A 22,329-nucleotide genomic window follows, 5' to 3' on the forward strand; every position below is an offset into this window, starting at 1 on the left:
GCCGATGTCAAGACCACAGACTGAGAAACCCCTGTCTGGGACCGGGCTTGGAGCAGTGGCAAATGAATGGATGGTGGAACGCCAAGCCTCTGCGTGCAAACTTCCTGCCCGAATCCATCTTCACATGTTTTTAAACATAACGTAAAAGTTCCCATTTGAACCATTTGTAATTGCACAGCTCAGCGGCATTGAGCACGCTCACATTGCTGTGCCACCGTCCCCACCCTCTGTCACCAGAACTTTCTCATCTTTTCAAACTGACCTTCTGTCCCTATCAAACGCTCACTCCCCTCCCCTCCCCCAGCCCCTGGCTCCACCATCTACTTCCTGTCTCTGTGAATCTGACTCCCCTAGGGACCTCACGTGAGTGGAATCGCACAGTGTTTGGCTATTTCACTGACACGATGTCCCCAGGGTCCATCCTCGTTGTAGCGTGTGTCAGGATTTCCTTCCTCTTTAAGGCTGAATGATATTTCCTTGTACGAGTGGACCACGTTTTATCTATTTGACAATCAGTGGATACTTGGGTCTCTTCCAACTCTTGGCCACGGTGAATAGTGCCACTGTGAGCAGGGGCTGCAAATATCTCTTCAAGACTTGTGCTTTCATGTCTTTTGTTGCCCAGCTCTCTCAAGGCTAAATGGGCAGAAACCTTGAAGACACACTTTGAAACACCCTGAAAGGTTTTAAGCTTCTGATTATAATTCGGGAAAGATACGGAGTAATTGCTCTGAGACTCATCCTCGGCTTTTCATGACAAGTCCACGCTTTTCCACTCAGACGGTGGTTGTATGTTACGTCAGGAGGAAACAGGTATGAATTTCCCACAGGAAATTTGGGCTCAGGACTTAGCCTTTGTTCTGTCCCTCTTAGCGCACCAGCATCTCTATTCTGGCCCAAGAGATCGACAAAGGGCCTGGTCCCCGCTGACACAGAACACTCAGGGAGACGGGGAGGAGAGAGATGAACTTTTGCTCTGAACGGACTGCGGGGAGGAAAGGCTGCCGGTCCCCTCCCCACCCCTCTCCGTGGACTTTGCTTCCAGAGAGGAAGCTTTGCCTGCTCAAAGAAGCCACTCCGAGCACACGGCAGTGTCCGAGGGCGCGGGCTGGACGGAAAATGGCAGTGTCACGTCTGAGTCTGCAGCACAGGAAGCGACAGAACCGGAAAAGCTGGGCATCGGTGGAGGGAAGGGGTGCACGGAAGCCACACCTTGCTCGCTTTGTCCTCTTATCTAAAAGCTCGAAGGCAAGTGATGTTAAGAGGAATCATTTGTAGGGTGTGGCCAACTTGTCCCAGTTTCCCTGGGACTTTCCCACTTTTAAAACTGAAAGTCCCAGCTCTTGGAAAAGTTCAACAGAGCTACCGTATGACCCCGCAACTCCACTGGCTTTGTAACCAAAGGAGTCAGAGACATTCGTGCACGCGAAAACTTGTCCGTGAAGGTTCGCAGCGGCGTTATTCATAACAACCCCTAGGTGGAAATGGCTCAAATGTCCGTCAAAGGATGACAGGATAAATAAAACGCGGCCCATTTAAACAGTCGAGTATTACTCAGCCAGAAAAGGAGCAAAGCTGAATGGATCGACCTTGAACACATGATGCTTATGAGAGAAGCCAGACACAAAAGGCCACCGGTGTGTGATTCCACCGATGTGAAGTGTCCAGCACAGGCGCGTCCGCAGGGCCGGGAGGCGGGTTAGGGTTGCGGGGGGCTGGGGTGGGGCGTGGAGGGAGTGCTGGATGAGTACAGGGGTACAGACTTCCTTCTGAGTTAGTGAAACGTTCTGGAATTAAATAGTGGGGATGCTTTTGAGGCACTTTAAATGTACTCAAACCATTGACTCATACCCTTTTAATATGATGACGTCCATGTTATGTGAATCGTCTGAATAATAATTTTAAAATGTTTTTTTAAAAAAACTCTGAAATTTCCGTGTCCCAGGGATCGCCTCAGCCCTGGTCAAACCAGACAGTCGGTCACTGCAGCTGTTGCGGTTTGTAGGTTTGGTTGCAGACAGGCCATCATCGAGTCCCTGCTACCCTTTGCCGACAGTCTTACTGACTATAGCCAGATGCTCCACGAAGAAAGGGCTCTGTGGTCAAATGAGGATGCTGCCAAGCAGCGTTTTAAAGGCCCCGAGAAGTCCTGCAATCAGTGGAAGTTATGACTGCAGGCTTTGGGACCATTCAGACTGCATTTGAATTCTGAGTCTGCTGCATGCTAGCTGCGTGCTCCTGGGCAAGTCCGGTAACCTTGTAAACCATAGTTCCCCTCTGTGGAAAAGGTTTCGAGTGAAGACCTACCTCGTGGAGTTGTCACGAGGGGTGAGCCCTGTAATGGGCCTGGGGTACCACAAGTGCCCAAGAAACGTTACTATTGTTAGTGAACGAACCTGGTTAATTTGGTTGGACTTGGCATTTCCCAAACCTCTTTAACCACGTGCCCTAACACCTGTTAACCCCCCTCGCCCGCGAAGGAGCAGGTCACTATTCAGAGGCATCCGGTGCATCACCCAAGACTTGGCTGTGAAACGAATTTCTCTGTCTCAGATCGCCCACGACAGAGTTGAAGCTCTCTGTTCCCACGGAGGGCTTGTGAGGTGCGGCGCGAACACGGCGTTCGGTGCCTGGAGACCTGTGTTTGGGGTCAGACGAGTGAAAGGGAGAGTTTTGGATTTGGGGGAGGGGCACCACAGAGCGCTTGGCCTCCTGGGACCGGTTCAAAACCTTGGCATCGAACTATTCCCAAGATGTGTCTCGTCCCTCTCAAACGGCCCGTGACTTGAAGAGTCACAATTTAAAAGGGGCATCGAGACAAAATAGATGGCGCGGCCTGGGGACAACCTAAACTGTCGCAATAAAAGACCGATGACATAAAGCAGCATTCGGCTGAACAGTGGAGTATTACGCAGCAGTGTAAAAGGAAGGGGTGACTGTGCGGGCAGATGTAGGACACATTAAACAACAAATACATTAAATGCACAATACTGCTTAGAGGGCTTTCCTGTGATATCTTTAAAGGAGGATATTGGTTTCAAAAGGGGATGAGCTCACTACCTTTTAAAGTAAATATGTTAACATTTACTGAGTGCTTGCTACATGCCAGGTAATTTTCCCATCATTTTGCCAATATTCACTCATTTCATCTTCGCGCTAACTCTTGACATGTGAGGGAACGGGGTGTACTAGCCGTCTATTACCTATAACAAACTGCCCCCAAATTTAGCAGCTCGCGCAGCAAACTTACATTATCGCAGACGTGACTCTGGGTGCAGCTCAGCTGGGCGGCTCTGGCTCACGGTCTCACGTGAGGCTGTGGACAAGCTGCCTCATCCAAAGGCTCAACCGGGGAAAGGCTCGCTAACCTTTACTTTTCCTCTCGTTTCAATTGTGGTTAAGACATCTACGAGGTGCACCCACTTAAGGAAGCCCCGAGTGCACAACATGGCCCCGTCGACCAGAGGCCCGAGGGACACCCGGCTCAGCTCTGGACCGCGACGTCCCACGGGGGCAGTTCGCGTCTCAGCCGCTCGCATGGCTGTTGGGGAGCCTCAGGCCCTCACTGCCTCTCGTGGGATACTTTCATTTCTCGACACATGGGCTTTCCAACAAGCTGCTTGAGTGTCCTAACGACATGGCAGCGGGGACCTGGCAGCTGGCTTCCCCCAGGCACCAGAGGCAGAAGCCACCGTATTTTTAGGACCTGATCTCAGCAGCGACAACATAGCATCGATTCTGACCTGTGTGTCAGAGCAAGTCCGTCAGTTCCGCCCCCGTTCGAGGAGAGGGGATCACGTAAGGGTGTGAATAGGGGGAATGTCCTTGGGGACCATCTCATTTGGGGGGGCGCATCTTAGAGGCTGCCTACGCTCTGGGGTCCAGAAGCGTCCCATCACTTGTCCAAACACAGAGCTAACAAATCACAGAGCTGGGCTTTGAAGCCAGGCGGTCTGGCTCTGACGCCGTGCGCTTGACCTCTGCCCAGCGTGTACCTCCTCCCGGCTTGTTCGCAGCATGCTTGCACGTGCAGAGAACGTTCTGGAAAAATAGGAAATGCAGCTAAGAATATACATGGCAGTAGGAGGGAGCCTTGGCTTTTCATTGTAGACCCTCTCTCACAGTGGAGGTGGGCTGTCTGTGCGCATTTTCTGAACTCAAGCGTTACTTTTCCAATCAATTCGGGGGAGGGGAGGGTGTCAAAAAGCCCCAAAGGCGTGATAAAATGAAAAGATGCCTTCTGCTAAAATATAAAGGAAAAACCAAACAAGAAAATTTAAACCGCATGTTTATGAGAAAAGAATTAGCCAGTGAAACCACAGGGCCACTGAAAATGAGTTTGAATACAAAACCGGGAGAGAAATACATCCTCCTGGGACTTTCCCAAAACTCCTTGAGACGGGTCCCCCTCAGTTGGTGTCAAAACATTTTTTTTCTCCTCCCAGACAGGCTTCTTCCTAATTGACTCTTTTTACTCAGCTAATGACTGTTAATTAACGAGCGCTGTGAGGACTGTAAAGGCAGTGGGCGGGGCGGGGCGCAGTGTGAGCATCTGATCCCTTCACGGGTGGCACCGGGGCCCTGGCCACGAGCGCGACATGCTTACGCGCCTCGATTTGTCGCCGTCCACAGCCACGTTTCTCCGCGACACAGATCATTTGCATGGCCTGGAGCCACCTCCCAAGGCTCAGGATGGATGCGTCCCAGGCTTCCAGCTGGCTGGGTTAGCCACTTTTGGGCAACGGGGAGCGGGGGACCCGAAGGGCCGGGCCCTGTTCCTTACTGGCTGCAAATGAAAGGGACGAGGAAGGAGGAAAAGGAGGAAGAGGAGGGTTGGAGAGAAATGAAACAAGAGGCATGAGGAAGAAAGAGTTTTGAAAACTGACAGAAAGAGACACACAAAACTGTCAAAAGATTTCACCGCCCGCTTTACGAAAACGAAGCTGAGAACCTTCGAGTCTTAGCTGCAGTGTCTCTAGTGGCGACGGCAACAGCACTGGCCGGTCAGGACCCTGACTTTCAAGACATCACGTAGAGACCTGCCTGACACTTTGGCACAACAGTCTAAGGCGGGTGGAGGGGTGGGGCACGTTGAAACTTAGTCACATCTTCGTAAGGGACACCGGTTAGCCACGTTCTTTGGGGGCACGTCTCCGTGTGAATTCTGCCGTGTCCGTTATTAATTAGAGGAAATCACTAATAGGGAAAAGGATACAGAATATCATAACGACACGACAGGTTTCTGGAAAGGAGTTAAACACGTGGGTTTGGCATGCTTTCAGATGACACACTTTTCTTCCTAAGGGAAGTGTGCCCCCCCGCCGGCGAAGTTGAGAAGGTGGGCTCCCCGACCCCAATACCCCGGGATCTAACATCTATTGTAGGGACCTTGACCACGTGCACTGGGCATGAAACACAGATGGAATCATATTCCTGACGTTAAAGTTACTGTGAATTCTTGTTCTATCTGTCACTTTTGGTTTATAATGTGGTCAAATAGAAGGAGAAGAAGTCGATCTTTCAGTTCATACGGGATGTATTTATTTTATCCTGTTATGAGGAAAGGCAATAAAGATATTAATAACTATAAGGATCTGGATTAAAATGTGAAACTCTGAGTCTTGCAACACTTCTGAATTGTAAAATAACTTCCTTCTGTTTCCCCTCAGTCTAGTGCTTCTGAATCATTCTTGCTGCAAGGTGCACATATAAAATGATTTTACGTATTCGTATAACATTTTCTCATGAAATCTTTTTTAAGCTTTTAAGGAAAAGCTGAGCTTTCTCGCACGAATATAACTTTTTAAGTGAAGTTCTATGCTTATAATCACTGTATACAATTACCGATTGAAAAATTTTGCTAATGGTCTCGAAATTTTTTTTAATGTTATGACATGTTTTTAAATGTTTTACGACGTTTTTCTTTTTTATCAAGCTATAACTTACATACATCAAGTGAACAACTTTTGATTTTTTTATGTGTGTGTGACATTTTACATGTGTGTGGATCTCTGTCGCCAGGACCTGACCAACGTACAGAATGTTTCCAGCCCCAGAAAGGGCTCCCTTACATCCTTTTCTGGTAATACTTCCACCCATTTATTCTGACTTCTACCATATTTATTTTGCTTTCTCTTGAACTTCAGATTGATGAAATTATGCAGAATGTACTCTTTTGCGTCTGGCTTCTTTTGTATAACATCTGCGAGATTCATCCCTATTATCAAGTGGATCGTTTGTTCATTCTTTTTTTTTTTTAAAAAAAATTTGAGTAGTAGTCTATTCATTTTCCTGTTGATGGACATTTGGTTGGTTTCTACTTTCCTCAAATTCTCGATAGGCACAATTGGCAAGAAACTTTGAGTGCATCGACAGGCAATAAATTAAAAATAATTTTTGCAAATCATTCAGAAATTACATTACAACAGGTAAAATTATCCTATGTGACAGGTGACAGGAAATCTAAAGCCACTTTTTACGAGTCATTCAATGACAACGAGTGAGATTATATTGGAAGAGCCTCCTCTTCATTCATTGACAAATATAACCTTGAAATTTTCTCGTAATGATGTGGATGGATTTTGAACGCGGTTCAACATTTTTCCACTGGGAATTTCAAATAATAATGACACTGTTGTTTTCAGGGTGTGCTATTTTACATGTGTGTGGATCTCTGTTGAGACGTCACCCAGCTGTTGGCTTCGTCCCTACTAACAGGGCGCTCAGGCTGCAAATCGATACACGTGAAGATGGAGACTTGGGGCCTTTGTCTGGACCCGTCTCCACCTGGACGCCCCTTCCTTCTGGCTCCTGGTGTGTGTCTCTCTCTTCTAAGGATCCCAGTAATTGAATTTAGGACCCACCCTATTCCAGCATGACCTCATTTTAACTTATCTCATTACATCTACGAAGACCCTATTTCCAAAGGACCTGACATTCTGAGATTCTACGTGGGCGTGACTTTTGGGGAGACACCATTCAACCCAGTACGGCATCTTCAAAAATTGTAGAGTGTGATATAATGTTAGGGGGATGAAAGGGGACACAGGAGAGAGCACTGATTCTCTGGATACAACTGTGGTCACAGCGTGAACAGTGACCAGATCGGAAAACTGGAACTTGGGGGACAGAGGGCTTAGAGACCAAGATTCCCAGAGGAAAAAACGGGAAATGATAGATTATCGTATATCAAGGGTCGGCCGACTTTTTCTGTAAAGGGCTAGATAGCAAACATTTTTGGCTCTGCGGGTTGTGTGGTCTTTGTCACAACCACACGGCTTCGCCGATAGCAGCCAGAGACGATCCATTCATGAATGGGCGTGGCCGTGTGCCAATAAAACTTTATTTATAAAAACAGGCAGCGGGCCACATTTGACCTACAGGCTGTAGTTCCCCAATCCTTGTCCTATACGTTTGAGTATATCCAAAATAACCAAAATAACCTGTTGCTAGGCCTATGGCAAATGTAGTAACAGAAGCATTATTAAAGCATACAGGAAATTGTCAAGAGCAAGGCCCCAACAGGAAGTCAAGAGATAATGTCTAAAACTGAGGTTGATACCAGAGGAAAGTGTTGGTCATGGTTACTGGGGGGCAGGACATCTGCGGGATGTGAGGCGGCGGAGGTGGAACAGAGGATTGTCACTTTGCTATAAAGCTTTTCTGATAAACAGCAACAACAAAACAATGCATATGTGTTACCTTAACAAAAATTAAAAACTTTGAAAATCAGGGCACTCTACCTTCCCTGCCTGTATTGTACCAGCAGATCCTGTGGTGAGGTCTCCCCAGGCGGGTGTGGGAGAGACGGAAGCTCCCGCCAGGGGGAGCTGTGAGAAAACGTATCGTTTTTCTCTGGGAAAATAAAAATGAGAATCGCCCTGGCTACTCTACAATAGGATTCGCCAACTGGCCACCCTTTGTGCCAAATCCAGCCCTCTGTCTGAATTTGCTTTGTTTGTTTGTTTGTTTTCTGCTTTGTTATTTTATTGTTATTGAGGTATAATCGACATATTAGTTTCAAGCGTACAACATAATGACTTGCTCTTTGCATAGATTGTGAAATGCTCACCACAATGAATCTAGGTACCATCTGTCACCACACACAGTTACAGAATTCACGAGGAGAACTTGTAAGATCTAATCTCTTAGCAACTTTTAAACATCTTATATAATACAGCATTAACCATAGTCAGCGTGCTATACACGACGTCCCCAGGACAAGTTTATTTTCTGACCGGAAGTTTGTATCTCTCGACTTCACTCATTTGCCTGCTTCCCACCCTCTGCCAATCTGTTCTCTATATCCATGAGCTCGTTTTGTTTGTTTTTGGTTTTGTTTTTAGATTCCGCGTATAAATGAGATCATGTGGTATTGGTCCTCCTCTGTCTGACTTATTTCAATTAGCGTATACTCTCTAGGTCCACCCATGTTGTCAAAAATGGTAAGATTTCATTCTTCTTTTATGGCTGACTAATATTCCATTGCATATGTGTATCACATCTTCTTTATCCATTCACCCGTCGATGGACACTAGGTCGCTCGCATATCTTGGCTATTGGAAATGATGCTGCAGTAAACAGAGGGCTGCAATTGCCTTTTCAAATGAGCGTTTTGGGCTTCTCCGGATAAATACTCAGAAGAGAAATCACTGGGTTCTCTTTTTAATTTCTGGAGGAACTTCCATCCTGTTCTCCATGGCGGCTGCACCAATTTACTTTCCCAGCAACAGTGCAGGAGGGCCCCCTTTCCTGCAGACTCTCGCCGGCACTTACCTCTTGTGTTTTGATGATAGCCATTCTGACAGGCGTCGCCTTGTAGTTCTGATTGGCATTGCTCTGCCGATTAGCGATGTTGAGCGCAGTTTCACGGCCGTGTGGATGTCTTCTTTGGAAAACGTCTAGTCAGGTCCTCTGCTCGTTTTTAATTGGGTTGCTTATTTTGAATTTTTAAAAACCATAGACACGTATTGCTTTTAGAAATGTATTTAAATATGAAAAGGTAGTGGGGTAGCCCTATAGAATGCTAAAATCACACAATACGGGAGAAGGTACAAAAAGATGTGTGTTTTACATTTTTGACAGATGCGATCAAGTCCTTCTTCAACGGAGCCGTATTACGCTCCCACCAACAACATATGAGCATCATGAGTGGCTAGCGAGACTTTTATCTCGAGACATTTGGGGCTAATCACTTAGATAGATAACATATGCCCATCGCAAACTATTAACTACTAAAGTCAGAATTGTCGTTTGAAGATTGCAGCTGTTGGCATTTGACTGCATCTAAAAAATAATCTAAGCAAAGCGGGTTGTAAAGAACGGGCTCATTGTTCTCGGCAGGCGGGGCAGCATGGTGTCACAGAAGGCGCTGACATCGGGGCGAACAGCGGCCCATGCTTTACATCTCAGCTCAAGGCACCTCTCCCGACCTCCCCGCCTAGGTTAGATTCCTCATCAAACCCTCTCGACACAGCTTGGGTCTCTCCGCACAATTGTCAGTTTGCATTTGTTTGCACAAGTCTAGGTTTCCCTGTCGTCTTCCTGAACAGACCTCGTCTGGTTTCGCTCTCTGTGCCCCCAGCTTCTAGCACAATGAGAGACGTAAGAACTGTGGCTCCGCGTAAACTTCGCGAACACAGCGAGAGCGCGGTGCATCCATGCATCCATGAATGAGTGAATGAATGAATGAAAAGGGAACCGTGCTCCTTCTCGCCAGGAAGCAGTCTCCCCCGGGGCGGGGGTAGGGTGGGGATGCAGGAACGGCCAATGATGTCACAAGAGGTGGCTGGGACAGAGGTTCTGGAAGGTTGAATGGGGTAGAAGGGCTGTCAGAAAGAGGAACTGCCCACCTTCCTGCCTCTCGTCACCACCACCATCCTGGCTGGGCCAGACGGTGACGAGGGCTGAGAACAGCCTGCACGTGCCCGGGTTTCCAGGACGGGCAACTCATTTACCACCTTTGTGGAGGAAGGAAACGCCTTGAGTGCCCAGATGTCTCAGCAACCACTGCCTTGCTGTCATGGCAAGAACCACACCTCGTGACCACTGGCCAGTGGTATGGAAGAGGGGCACGTGGGTGTCCTTTGGGATCCGGCGTCTGACTCATTCAGCAGCATATTTTGCTAGGACTTGGCCTCACCGCAGGCACACACCTCGGCCTTGAGCCAGACCCTCAGCATCTTTTTCTAGTGCATGTCCTCGTTGTTTGCTGCCAGTGTGCAAGAGAGCATTGAGTTTTGAATATTGGTCTTTTGCCTTGTCACCTTCAGAACTTATTTCTAATAGCTTTTCAGTTCATTGGATAGTCTAGGTAGTCAATCATATTATTTGCAAAATGATGATATTGTCTGTTTCTAATCTTTATTCCTCTCATTTCTTTTTCTTATCTTATTGCATTGGCTAAGAACCTCCAGACCAGCACTGAATAGCAGCAGTGACAGGTGACATCTTTGTCTTATTCCCGACTTCATAACTATTCATCCAGTGAGTTTGTACCTATTGGTGAGTATAATATTTATTGTATGTTTCTGATAGATATCCTTTGTCAAGTTAAGGAAATGCCTTCCATTTCTAATTTGCTAAGGGGTTTTCATAAAAAACGGATATTTCATCAAATTCTATCTTGAGGAGATCATATGGTGTTTCACCCTTTGCCCCTTAAATGCAGTGACTCACATTTATAGAGTTTCGATGTTGAATAATTCTCGCATTGTTACAACGAAACGACATGGCCTTTTAAAGTTGTGAAACACGTCTTGCACATACGATAACGTGCAAAACATATCTGTACAATTTATGAAAAGCAATATATGTCTATGCACCTACTTCATTTTGTGAAATAGAATATTGCTAGCAACTTAGAAGTCCTCTGTGTATCCTACCTTTTCCTCAAGTTCCTCCGTTACCTGAAAGGAGTAACCGCTATCCTGAGTTTCCTGCAGAACTTTCTCTTATGGTTTCACCCCCTAAACATGTGCTAATTAAGGTTGCCTGTTTGGGAACTTTATATCAATAGAATCATGCTGCGACCTGCTTCTTTATCAGCGTCACGGCTGGGAGACGCATCCGGGACTTTTTGCATATGTCCCTACATCTTCGTCACCGCATAGTATTCCATGATTCTCCTGTTGATGGACATTTGGGCCGTTTCCAGTGTAGGGTTCTCGTGAACGCGCTGCTGCTGTGAGCAGTTTTGCCCTGTCTCCTGGGGCAGATGTGCAAAAGTTTTTCTTGGGTAAACACCTGGGAGCGAAAATGCTGAGTCGGGCGTCCGCGCGTGTTCACTGTAACAGTTAATGCCCAGGTGCCAGTCAGGTGTGCCATCTTTAGCTCCCACCGGCGGGGGACGGGGAGAGCTCACGTTTTTCCTTCCTCTCCAGCGTTTGGGTGCATTTGTGCACATTTCCTGGGGGTGAAATGATATCTCATTGTGGTTTTAATGTATATTTCCCTGGTTACCGAAGGACCTAGACATCTTGCCCTGGGCTCCGAGCCCGTTTGCCTTCTGACCCAGAAGCTGCCTGCTCCTGGTGTGCTCGCCTGCCACCTGTTGGACAGTTTGCCTTCATCTTCCTCATCCAGAGGGGCTCTTCACATATTCTGGGTGCAGATTTTTTGGGGGCTATAAGCTCAGCAAGTATCTTAGCCTCATCGTTGACTCGTCTGGACTTACTACTCTGAAGTCTTGAGAAGCAGGCATTCTTCATTTGGTCGTTTCCTTTAAGACATAGCTGGATTCGCCCTTGGCCTTGTTGAAGAATCACATGGCCTCCACTTACAGCTGCTCATGGGTGCCGAGCTGTTCCCAGGGTCAAGGGGAAAGAACTGTGTTGTGACCACGGGCAAGCTAACCTCGCCGTGTTCCAGTTTTCTCGTTTGTAAAATGGGGACTAGTAATAGATAGTACCTACCTCGGGGTTGTCGTGAAGATTAGATGAGTCAGTGCACGCGAAACTTTCAGCACCGTGCTTGGCACATGAAAAGATCCATGCGTTACCAGAGTTGCTTCTTGCTGTTTTATGGGGACCCTCTCAGCCCGACGACACAGGGAAACCTCTGTCGGGCTCCATGTACTACTTCCGTGTGCAGAAAAGACGCTAATTGCGCTTGCTGTTTGCACATTGTGACTGCCTGATCTAGTCCAGGGTTTCTCGATGTCGATGCTCTTGACATCTGGGGCTGGATAATTCTGGGTCGCGGGGTGCTCTCTTGTAACACGCCCAGCTGGTTCGTACCCCGCAGTCCTGGCACCACAGCTCCTGCTGCCTGGAGCCCCACTCCCCACCAGCGCTCCACGTCCTGAAGTTGTCAACTCAGACGTCACCTCCTGAGAAAGGCCCCCCCCAGCATGCTGTATCACAGCGCCCTTTAGTCTTACTGATCTCGTTTTTTGTCATCGAGGGAGACCCACACGACACAAAATTAAGCATTTTAAAGTGCACGGCTCAGCGGCGTTCAGTATACTCACAATGTTGCGCGACCACCACCTCCGTCTAGGTCCAAAAGATTTTCATCACTCCAAAAGGAAAGCCCACACCCATGAGCAGTCTCTGCCACCCCCCATGCCAGCCCCCTACGGCCACTCTCTGTCTCTGTGGATGTGTCTGTTCCGGACATGTCACGTAGATGTAATCACACAGGACAGTCGTCCCCCTTGCCTGGGGTTTCACTTTCTGCGGTTTCGGTTACCTGCGGTCACCCCATCACACGGGCATCATCTCAGCGCAGGAAGGTATTCCCACAGGGAGACCACACCCACGCAGCTTTTGTCTCACTGCGGTGTTCTAATTATTTTATTTCATTACCCTTCCTGTGCCTAATTTATAAATTGAATCTGGCGTAGGTCTGTATGTATAGCAAGCACGCGGTACGCACGGGGTTTGGTTCTAGGCACGGGTAAGGCACCCGCTGGGGGGCGTGGGTGCACCCCGGATAAAAGGGAATGCCCTTATGTGTCTGTGGCCTCTGGCTTCTTACACTCAGCACGATGTTTCTGAGGCTCATCCTGTTACTGTCTGAACCGATCTTTGTTTCTTCCTGTCTGTTTCTCCCATCGCCAGCTCCGTGAGGGGTTTTTGTCCCCAGCGCCCCAGTGTACACTGCCTGCACACAGCAGCTGCTCAGGAAACACCAGGGGAAGAGAAGGGCCGAGGCCCCGCATTGAGCCCTCCCTTCTCTCCCTGAGTGTGCAAGAGAGATTCTTCACGGCGGTTAATGTCGTCAGAGGCCAGGGCAGGCCCCCGATGGCCACGGGTGCCTGGGGACGTCATGATCTCACACCTGTCACGCCTAGATCCATCTTCTCCTCCTCAGGACATCGCGGACAACTTTGCGGTCAGGCTGCTCGCGTTTTGCATTATGATCACCAAAGAGATAATGACTCCTCAGGCCAGAGATATACAAGTATTTTCTCATGTCATAAACATGTACACAAATGGTCACCTTCCTCGTATGTTGTCCTGAATCTTGACTTCTTTATATAATATTATGTCTTGGAGAACATCGCATTGAAGTAACAACGAGTCGATTTGTCTGGGGTTTTTTTGAAATTGAGGTGAGATTCACATGACATGAAGTTAACCATTTTAAAGTGAACAGCTCTCTGGCGTTTAGCACGTTCATGACCTTATTGATGCAAACTTCACCTCTGTTTAGCTCCAAAACATTTTCATCACCCCAAAAGGAAAGTCACTCCCCACCTCCCCGCCCCAGCCCTTGGCAATCAGCAATCTGCTTTCTGTCTCCGTGGAAGTGCCTTTCTGGACATGTTACACGAGTGGAACCGCACGCCGTGTGGCCCCCGTGTCTGGCGTCGTGTGTTCAGGGTCCGTCCACGTCGGAGCGAGGGTCAGCGCTTCTCATGGCTGAGTAACATTCCATCGTCTGAGTGGACCCTGTCTTGCTTCTCCATTCATCCATCGATGAATGTTCGAGTTGTTTCCAACTGTTGGCTGCCGTGAAGTGTGCTGCTGTGACCACGGGTGTACGTTCCTGTGTTCTTTACACAACTCTGAGATATTCTACCACATGGAGACTCCACAACATATATCACCAGCCTTTCATACCTAGCCGTTTGTATTTCTACAGCCTTTTTGCTCTTTAAATAGCGCTGCAGTGACCGGCCTTCGTGTGCAGTTTAAATGTCTGTTGGGTGAATAATTCTTTGACGTTTCTAATTTACCTCGGTGTCTCCTCACGTGGGTGGTCTCGGCCCAACCGAAGTCCGTGGGAGCAGACGCCCCCGAATATCCAGTGTGGGAGCTCCTCGCAGCTGGCCCTGGGCCTGGCGGGAAGGACGCCTTGGATGACATTTTTAGTATTTTTTTTATATTTCATCATAAATTTCACTTTTGGGGGAATAAACAATTTTGGTGTATATTGTACACTTTTTCCCTTTTTAGCTTGCCAAAGTAAACCTTCACTTATAAAACTGATTCACCGTAGGAAAAATTTCTCTTTAGGCTGATAAAATACTATCACCATGGAACACATATTTGGAAAAGTGATGAAGACTTTTGAATGACTAATACAAACGGACGTGTTAGGAACAAGACCTATGTCTATGTAGGAAATGGGAAACTATTTGCTAATAAGTCATTTTCTCCTTATATTTTATCTTTAGTAATACCTGGAACCTGAATGAATTAGCCACAGAATATTTTCAAATTGCCCGTTTCAAGAAGTACACTTTTTCCATACATAGTCCAGTTCGGATTTTTTTTTGGTGTACAGTTCTACGAGTTTTGGCAAATGTGAGAGCCTGTGGCCACCAACATGGTCAGAAACAGTACGTTTCCATCACCCACAAATTCCCCCAGGATTCCCTGCGTTAGCCGACCCCACTTCCTGCCACAGCCCCTGTCCTCCGTCACCATAGTTTTGCCTTTTGCAGAAAGTCACGTAAATGAAAGTGTAGAGCACGTGGCCCTTAGAGTCTGGCTTCTTCCATCAGAGTCATGCCCCCGGGGACACGCTCACGTCGTGTCAGGGGTTCCTTCCTCTGTGTCGCCGTGTGGATGTGCCACAGGGCGGTGAGGGGCAGGGGGTGAGCACGTTTCCTCACCTGCAGAATCGCATACGGATTCGGATCCTATACTCTAACCATTTAAGGGACTCTTCTGGAAAGCCACAGACCGCGCACTCCGTGCACTTCACGACTGCTCTGTGATCTGGCAGCTTTCCAGGCAGACGTGTCGGGTGGTTGAGGTCGGCCTCAGCCTCGGCCCTGCGGTCCCTTCGCCTGTTGTCCTAAGGTCTCCGCTTTGTGCCTTGCAGCCCTGTGAAGAATGTTCTCCGCGGACCGGGCAGGCCCGAAATCCCAACGACTCAGGAAGAGGAGGCTGAGCACCCCGAAGTAGACATTAATATAAAGAAAGGTACGTGGTGGGGGAGAGTGGACGCACAATGGGGCCAGGGTTTTCCCTAAGGCGCCCTGGCCGTGGCCGAGGCGCCTGAACCCCGGTCAGGGGCTGCCCTCCACACCGGATGGGGGGGTGCAGGCTGCTCTTTCAAAGCCTCATTTGTGTGATCTGTACCCCGGCAGCACTGGTGATAGCACCCCGCTATTAGAATGGCGAGTCCATGCGGGAGGAACCGTATGTATACATCAGATGTAGTTGTGTATACAGTGCAGACGTAATAATATACACACACGTACACAGTGCAGATGTAATTATACGTATTGAGAGTGTAATGATACATATAGTGCAGACGTAATTGTATATATGGCACAGATGCGACAATACATATATACTGTAGACGCGGTAATAACGATTTGCTGTCATCGTGCCGGCACCATTTTACTGCGGTACTGGAACTCGGGAACATCGCGATAAAGGGCCTTCCTTCTCTCTCACGGCTGCCCTTTTCCAAGCGGCTAAGATAGTGAGAAGAATAACTTTTACAGTCGTTCTCAAATAGTAATAATCGTCGAGATCTCATTTTGGTCCTTGTGTTGGATTCCCTGGCTGCCGTAACAAAGCCCCAGACTGGGTGCCTGAGACAGCAGAAACTGACTGCACCCTGGTTCTGGAGGCCATTGGCCCAAGCCCGAGGTGTCGCCGGGTTCTCGGGACGCAGAACCTCCCCGCTGCCGGTGGCTGCTGGAAGTCTCGGTGCTCCGGGGCCTTCTACTCTGTGTTCGTGGGGCCTCCCACTCTGTGCATTTCTACGTCCTCCCCTCTTCTGACGACACCAGTCATCGGATTTAGGACCCGTCCTCAATCCAAGGTGACTTCGTCCTGAGATCCTCTACTGGTTTCACCCGCAAAGACCCTAGTTCCAAATGAGATCACTTCCCGAGAGTCTGTGTATGAATTTTGGGGGGACACTGTTCAACCCACTACAGTCATTAAAATACCCGACCAGTATCCAGGTGACACCCCTCCACGAAGCCCAGTTTAAAGCTCCTCCCCTCCCCCCAGGCTGCAGGCTGGACGCCTAGAGCAGGGCCGTGAGGGAGGCCGTGCGAGCAACTTTCAGGTTTCCTCCACGACACTCCCTCATGGCGGCTCCATAGGTGATTGTAAGCTGGTGTGACACTCTCTGCTGATTCTTCTTGTGGAGGGACCTCTACCAACCAGCCTTCCCTTCTGTAGGTTGTTATGGGTCGAATTGTGTCCCTCTCCTGCGGTCTGAATGTTTGCATCCCCACACTCATATGTTGAAACCTACACCCCCATGTGACGCGCTTGGCGGCAGGGACTCTGGGCGGTGATGAGGTCCTGAGGGTGGAGCCCCTGGATGGGATCAGGGTCCTTACGCAGACCCCACAGAGCTCGCTGCCCCTCCCTCCCAGTGAGGGTACAGTTGGAAGATGTCTATGAACCAGTAGGCAGGGTGTCAGACCTGCTGGCGATTTGACCTTGGACTTCCCGGCCTCCAGAAGTGTGGGAAATAAATGTCTGTTGTTTCGAAACCGCCTGTTTATGGCATTTTGTTAGTAGCCCAAATGGACTAAGACATCCCCCCAAATTCATATGTTGCGCCCCTAACAGTTACCAGGTACCTCATGGCTGACAGGATGAGTCTTAATCCAATATGACTAGTGTCCTTACAGAAAGGGGAAATTTGGACACAGACACACACGCAGGGAGAATACCACGTGACGGTGAAGGCAGAGATCAGGGTGATGCTTCCACATGCCAAGGAACGCCAAAGATGGCCAGAAAGTCGCTGGTCACCAGGAGGTAGGGGAGAGGCCCAGAATAGATTCTCCGTCACAGCCTCTGAAGGACCCAACCGGCTGGCACCTGGACCTCAGAATTTCATCTCTAGAACTGGGAGAGACTAAATTTCTGTGTTTCAGCCACCCAGTCTAGGGTATAGGCACACTTCATTGCATTGTGTCTCGTTTTGTGCACTTCTTAGAGACTGCCTTTTTTACAAATTGAAAGTTTGTGGCAACCTTGCTTCGGGCAAGCCTATCAGCACAATTTTTCCAGCAGGCTCAGATGATGGTTAGTATTTTTTTTTCTTAAAGCAATAAAGTACTTTACAATTAAGGTATGCGCATTGTTTTTTAGACACCATGCCACTTAATTCTGGGCTGTGGACCGCTCACGCAGATGGAGAAGTCCTTCTGAGGCTGTCGAGACATGGGCCAGGCCACGAGACCCCAGTAACCATCCCCGAACTTTTTCGGGAGTCAGTCAACCGATTTGGGACTTATCCGGCCCTCGTATCAAAGAGCACCGAAAACTGGGAAATTCTTAATTTCAACCAGTACTACGAGGCTTGTCGGAAGGCTGCGAGAGCCTTGATCAAGGTAAATGAGTCATTTATTCTTCCTTCCATCTTTCCTTCCTTCCATCATCACTCATTCATTCATTCAGAATAGGAAATGCATACATACATACAGAAATAGACACATACACATATATATGTACAAAATGCACAAAGCGCCACAGATACAAAGATTTACTGGTGAAAATTGCCCTCTGGTCCTTGACCCCCACCTTATGGAGATGGCAGCCACCACCGCTAGTTTTTATATATCCTTTTGGGGGAATAAATTATGTGTATATATTACATAATTTCTCTATATGCACATTTTTACGCACATGGTAGCATACTATATCCACGATTCTGCGTTTTGTTTCTTCCCTCTGGCATAGTATCTTTATGTATTAGTTAGCTACTTAAGTATAACAAACCAACCCCAAATGTAGTGACTTAGAATGACAAACATTTATTATCTCACAATTTCTATGGGTCATGAGTCTAGGAGTGACTTAGTTGAATATTTCTGGTTCCGGGTCTCTCGTGAGGTGGCAGTCAGGCCGTCGGCCGGGCTGCGTCACCCGAAGGCTTGGCTGGGGCTGAAAGCTTCACCGCCAAGCTTTTCACATGCCCGGCTGTTGGCAGGAGGCCTCAATTTCTTGCTCGTAGCTTTCTCCATGGGTTGTCATTGAGACAGTCTCACCACATGGCAGCCAGTACCCCCTGGGGTGAGTGATCCAAGAGAGTGTGAACCGGACGGGAGCCGTGGTGTCTTTTATAACCTAATCTCAGCAGTGACACGCTATCGCTTCCTCCATATTCTATTGGTTACGCAGAACACCCTCGATACGATGAGGGAGGGAATTACGTAAAACCACAAACGTCAGCTGAGAATCGTCAAGGGCCGTTTGGGAGGCCGGCTCCCACAGTCTGAGAGCCTTCATTGAACAAAATCCATGTTCTTTTCAACAACTGCAGCTGTGCACGTAACAGCGCTGACTTAACCGGCCCCTACCGGTGGGCGTTTCTACTGTTTCTAGCCTTTTGCTGCCTTGCGTGGTGCCACGGCGAACCTCCTTTGCGGAGTGAGTTCTTACAAAGAAAGGTCGCTGTGCGCCCACTCGCAAAGTATGACAGTCTGCGTCATATCATCGAAAATGTTCATCTTGGCCAGTCTGATAGGCAGAATCCTAAGACGGCAGATCCCAGGCCCTGGTGTCTTCATGCTGAGTGCCCTCTGCTGGAGTGTGGATGAGACTTGAGACTTGTGCCTAAGAGTGGGCTTCCCCCCTGTGGTGGTAAAGGTGAAGAGATTTAGCAGATGTCATTAAAGTCCCTAATCAGTTGACTTGGAGTTCATCGAAAGGGCAAGTGCTCTGGGCGGGTCTGACCTAATCAGGTGAAGCACCGAACCAGCGATCCTCCTGCGGGCCTTGAAGAGGCAAACTATCGTGTTGTGGAAAGGGCCAGGGGCAGCAGGTGGCAGGTGCCCTCTAGGGATTGAGGAATCTACCAAGAAAACGGGACCCCTGTCGTTCAAGCATTAAGGAAATGAGTTCTGCACACGAGTTGTGAGTGCAGGAGAGGACCCCACGCCCTGAGAGGCCACAGCCCGCCGATGCCCTCGCTGCAGCTCCGGGACATCCTAAGCAGAGGGCCAGACTGGACCGCCCCGGGCTCCTCACCTGTGGAAACTGAGATCACAAGTGTGCGCTGTTCTAAGCCGCCAAGTTTGCGGTGACGTATTACGCATCGCCAGACGATGAAAACAACGGGCACGTGCTATTGTGAAAGGGCCTCTGCGATGGTTCTGACATTCAGGACATCCGATCGCATTTTAGCCTCGCCCCAGCGCCCTCACCCGTCCGCGATGCCCGTGTGCCCTCACTGCGAGGCTGTGAGGCGGCACCATTCAGCGCCCTCTGCTCGCCCGGCTTCCTCCTGGCTGCCGCTCCCGCGCCCCAGGCTGGGTCACTCGCCTCTCCTCAGAGATCACCCTCTGGTTCACGTCCTTAGTCGTGGAGCGCGAGGACCCTACTCTCCAGACCTCAGGGAGCCAATCAGAAATAGGCTGGTTTACCTGCACATTCACAGAGACACACTTCTACAGCGAACACAGCCTTTCCGTCACTAGGCAGACCCCGTCGCCACCACGTTCTGAGGCATCAACAGGCAGACGCCTTCCAAACGCTTACGTTTTCCCTGAGAAACGAGGTCATTGCCACGTGACTGAAAGAGCCAGCAAAGTTAGAGTGACCCCAAATCAAAGGGAGGTCACCTTCGAGTGTCCCGATTCACCCTGAACCACACCAAGGCTACGCCTTTAAAAGTGCAGTTTCCCCCTCTAGGATGTCAGTCTTTGGATGCTTCCGTTATTAAAAATAAAAATAAATTCACGTCCATTAGGATGACTACGACTTTTAAAAAGAACAGAAAATAACAACTGTTGGTGAAGAAGGGGAGAACCGAAACCCTCCCGTATTGCTGGCGGAAACGCAGTTTGACACTTCCTCAAAAAAATTAAACATAGAATTTCCATGTGGTCCGGCAGTCCCACCTCTGGATACAGACCCGAAATAATTCAAAGCAGAGACTCAGACAGCAATGCGCACGGCCACGTTCACAGCAGCGGCATCCGCAACAGGCAAAAAGCGGAAACAATTCAAGCGTCCACTGACAGATGCTGGGTACACACAGTGTGGTCCTCTGCTGCGATGGAGTATTATCCAGCCTTAAAAAGGAAGGAGGTTCTGATACCTGCCACCACGTGGATGGACCCTGGGGACACTATACTCAGTGAATAAGCCAGACACAGAAGGACAGATACTGTGCGATTCTACTCACAGGAGGTCCCCAGAGGAGTCAGATTCACAGAGACAGGAAGTAGATGATGGAGCCAGGGGCTGGGGGAGGGGTGGGGAGTGCGTGTGAAATGGGGACAGAGTGTCATTTTGGGAAGATGAGGAAGTTCTGGAGATAGACGGTGGGGACGGTGGCACAGCAACGTGTGTGTGCTTGATGCTGCTGAGCTGTGCACTTAAAATCAGCTGAAATTGTTCTATAAATGGTATTTCATGCTGTAAATAGTTTGCCAGAATAAAAATAAAATACATAAAAATAAGAATAAATTAACGAGGTACTATGTAGAAGGAGGCAAACCGGTCACTTCCCAATATTCACAAAAGTATCACGCCCGAGATTTTAAACTCGGCACTGGCTTTTCCTCGTGCAGCCCCGTGGGCCTTGGAGCATGCGCTCCCCCGTCCCGACTGGCAGATCTCCCGGAAGCAAAACGTCTCTGTGTTTCCGTTTCCTGTTTGTCTGTCTGCTTTTGCCTCCCCAGCTGGGCCTGGAGCGGTTCCACGGAGTCGGCATCCTGGGCTTTAACTCTGCGGAGTGGTTGATCGCTTCTCTAGGCACCATCCTAGCCGGGTAAGAGCGTGCGTGAGTTCACTGTCAACGTCGATGAGTCCTGGGCTGCTCCGGGCAGCGGCGTGAACGGGGAGTTCAGACGCAGCCCCAGGTCGGCAGGTGAGACAGACACACAAGCCCATCGACTGACCAAAGACTGGTGTTTCAAATATATGAGGTGGTTCTAGAACTCGGTAATAAAAAGACAAAAAGCTTTTAAATGGGCAAAGAACTTGAACAAGAAACGTCGCAAGGCAAAATAGGCTATAAGGACTTGAAAAGATGCTCGATGTCAGCCGTCAGGGAAATGCACAGTAAAACCACAGAGAAATGGTTAAAGGCGAGGCCAAATGGCTGCGGATGAAGGGAACAGGCGGCTCCAAACCCCACCTCTGGCGTTTGTTATTTCCATGGCACCCGGAACGAGTGACTTCACTGCGCCGAGCCTCAGTTTCCTCATCTGTGAGATGGGGTGCTTGCGAGGGTTCCGTGATCCGATGTCATAATGACATCACAGGAGCTGCCGCTTTCATCACCGCTATCATTTCTGGTTTTGTCGTCAAGTTGTGGGGGGAGGCGAGCTTGTGCCAAGGCCGCGAACTCAGAACTTGCCTGCAGACCTTCCCCCTCCCCCCACTTCCAGGACATTCTCCCATTAAGGAGCGTGTGTGCGTGCGTGTGCACGCGCGTGCGTGCCACATGCATGTGTGTTTTCTTTCCCCAGGGGCCTGTCTGTCGGAATCTATGCCACCAACTCTGCAGAGGCTTGTCAGTATGTCATCACTCGTGCCAAAGTGAACATCTTGCTGGTTGAAAATGACCTACAGCTACAGAAAATCCTTTCGGTAAACCCCTGCCCAGTGCTGCCCTCCAGTCTCCCAGGGGACGGGAGGGCCCAGGCCGGTGTCTTTCTGCTCCCAGGGGGGTGCTATCAATCAGGCGGGGTGCTGGGGCTCGCGGGCTCAGGCTCACTGAGGGTCCTTCACAAACACGTGGGCATAACAGGCAAGGCTGCTTTTGGGGGCGGCAAGGCAGAGTGGGGAAGTTTAATTTCCGAGTCATGTTAACTTAATTTCCTACTCAGCCTCCATTTAAAAAATGTGGTTACTTATTATTTTATGTACAGTCCACTGTTATTTTTCTTTTAGAAGTATGATTATTTCGAGCCTTGTAATTTTCTGCATTTCTGCAATGCTT

General features: G+C 49.0%; 1 protein-coding gene across 1 annotated transcript in view; it reads left to right on the forward strand.

Annotated features, from left to right (window-relative positions):
• The first annotated feature begins 17,530 nt into the window (after positions 1-17,530).
• ACSBG2 (acyl-CoA synthetase bubblegum family member 2) overlaps positions 17,531-22,329 on the forward strand; it is a 21,496-nt gene continuing 16,697 nt past the window's right edge. Inside the window, exons 1-3 of the mRNA XM_025043186.1 lie at positions 17,531-17,767; positions 21,065-21,153; positions 21,857-21,977. Coding sequence (XP_024898954.1) covers positions 17,531-17,767; positions 21,065-21,153; positions 21,857-21,977 — 447 coding nt within the window. The remainder of the gene's footprint in view (positions 17,768-21,064; positions 21,154-21,856; positions 21,978-22,329) is intronic.

The sequence above is a fragment of the Pteropus alecto genome, unplaced genomic scaffold, assembly GCF_000325575.1.
Source record: "Pteropus alecto unplaced genomic scaffold, ASM32557v1 scaffold30, whole genome shotgun sequence".
Taxonomy (NCBI): domain Eukaryota; kingdom Metazoa; phylum Chordata; class Mammalia; order Chiroptera; family Pteropodidae; genus Pteropus; species Pteropus alecto.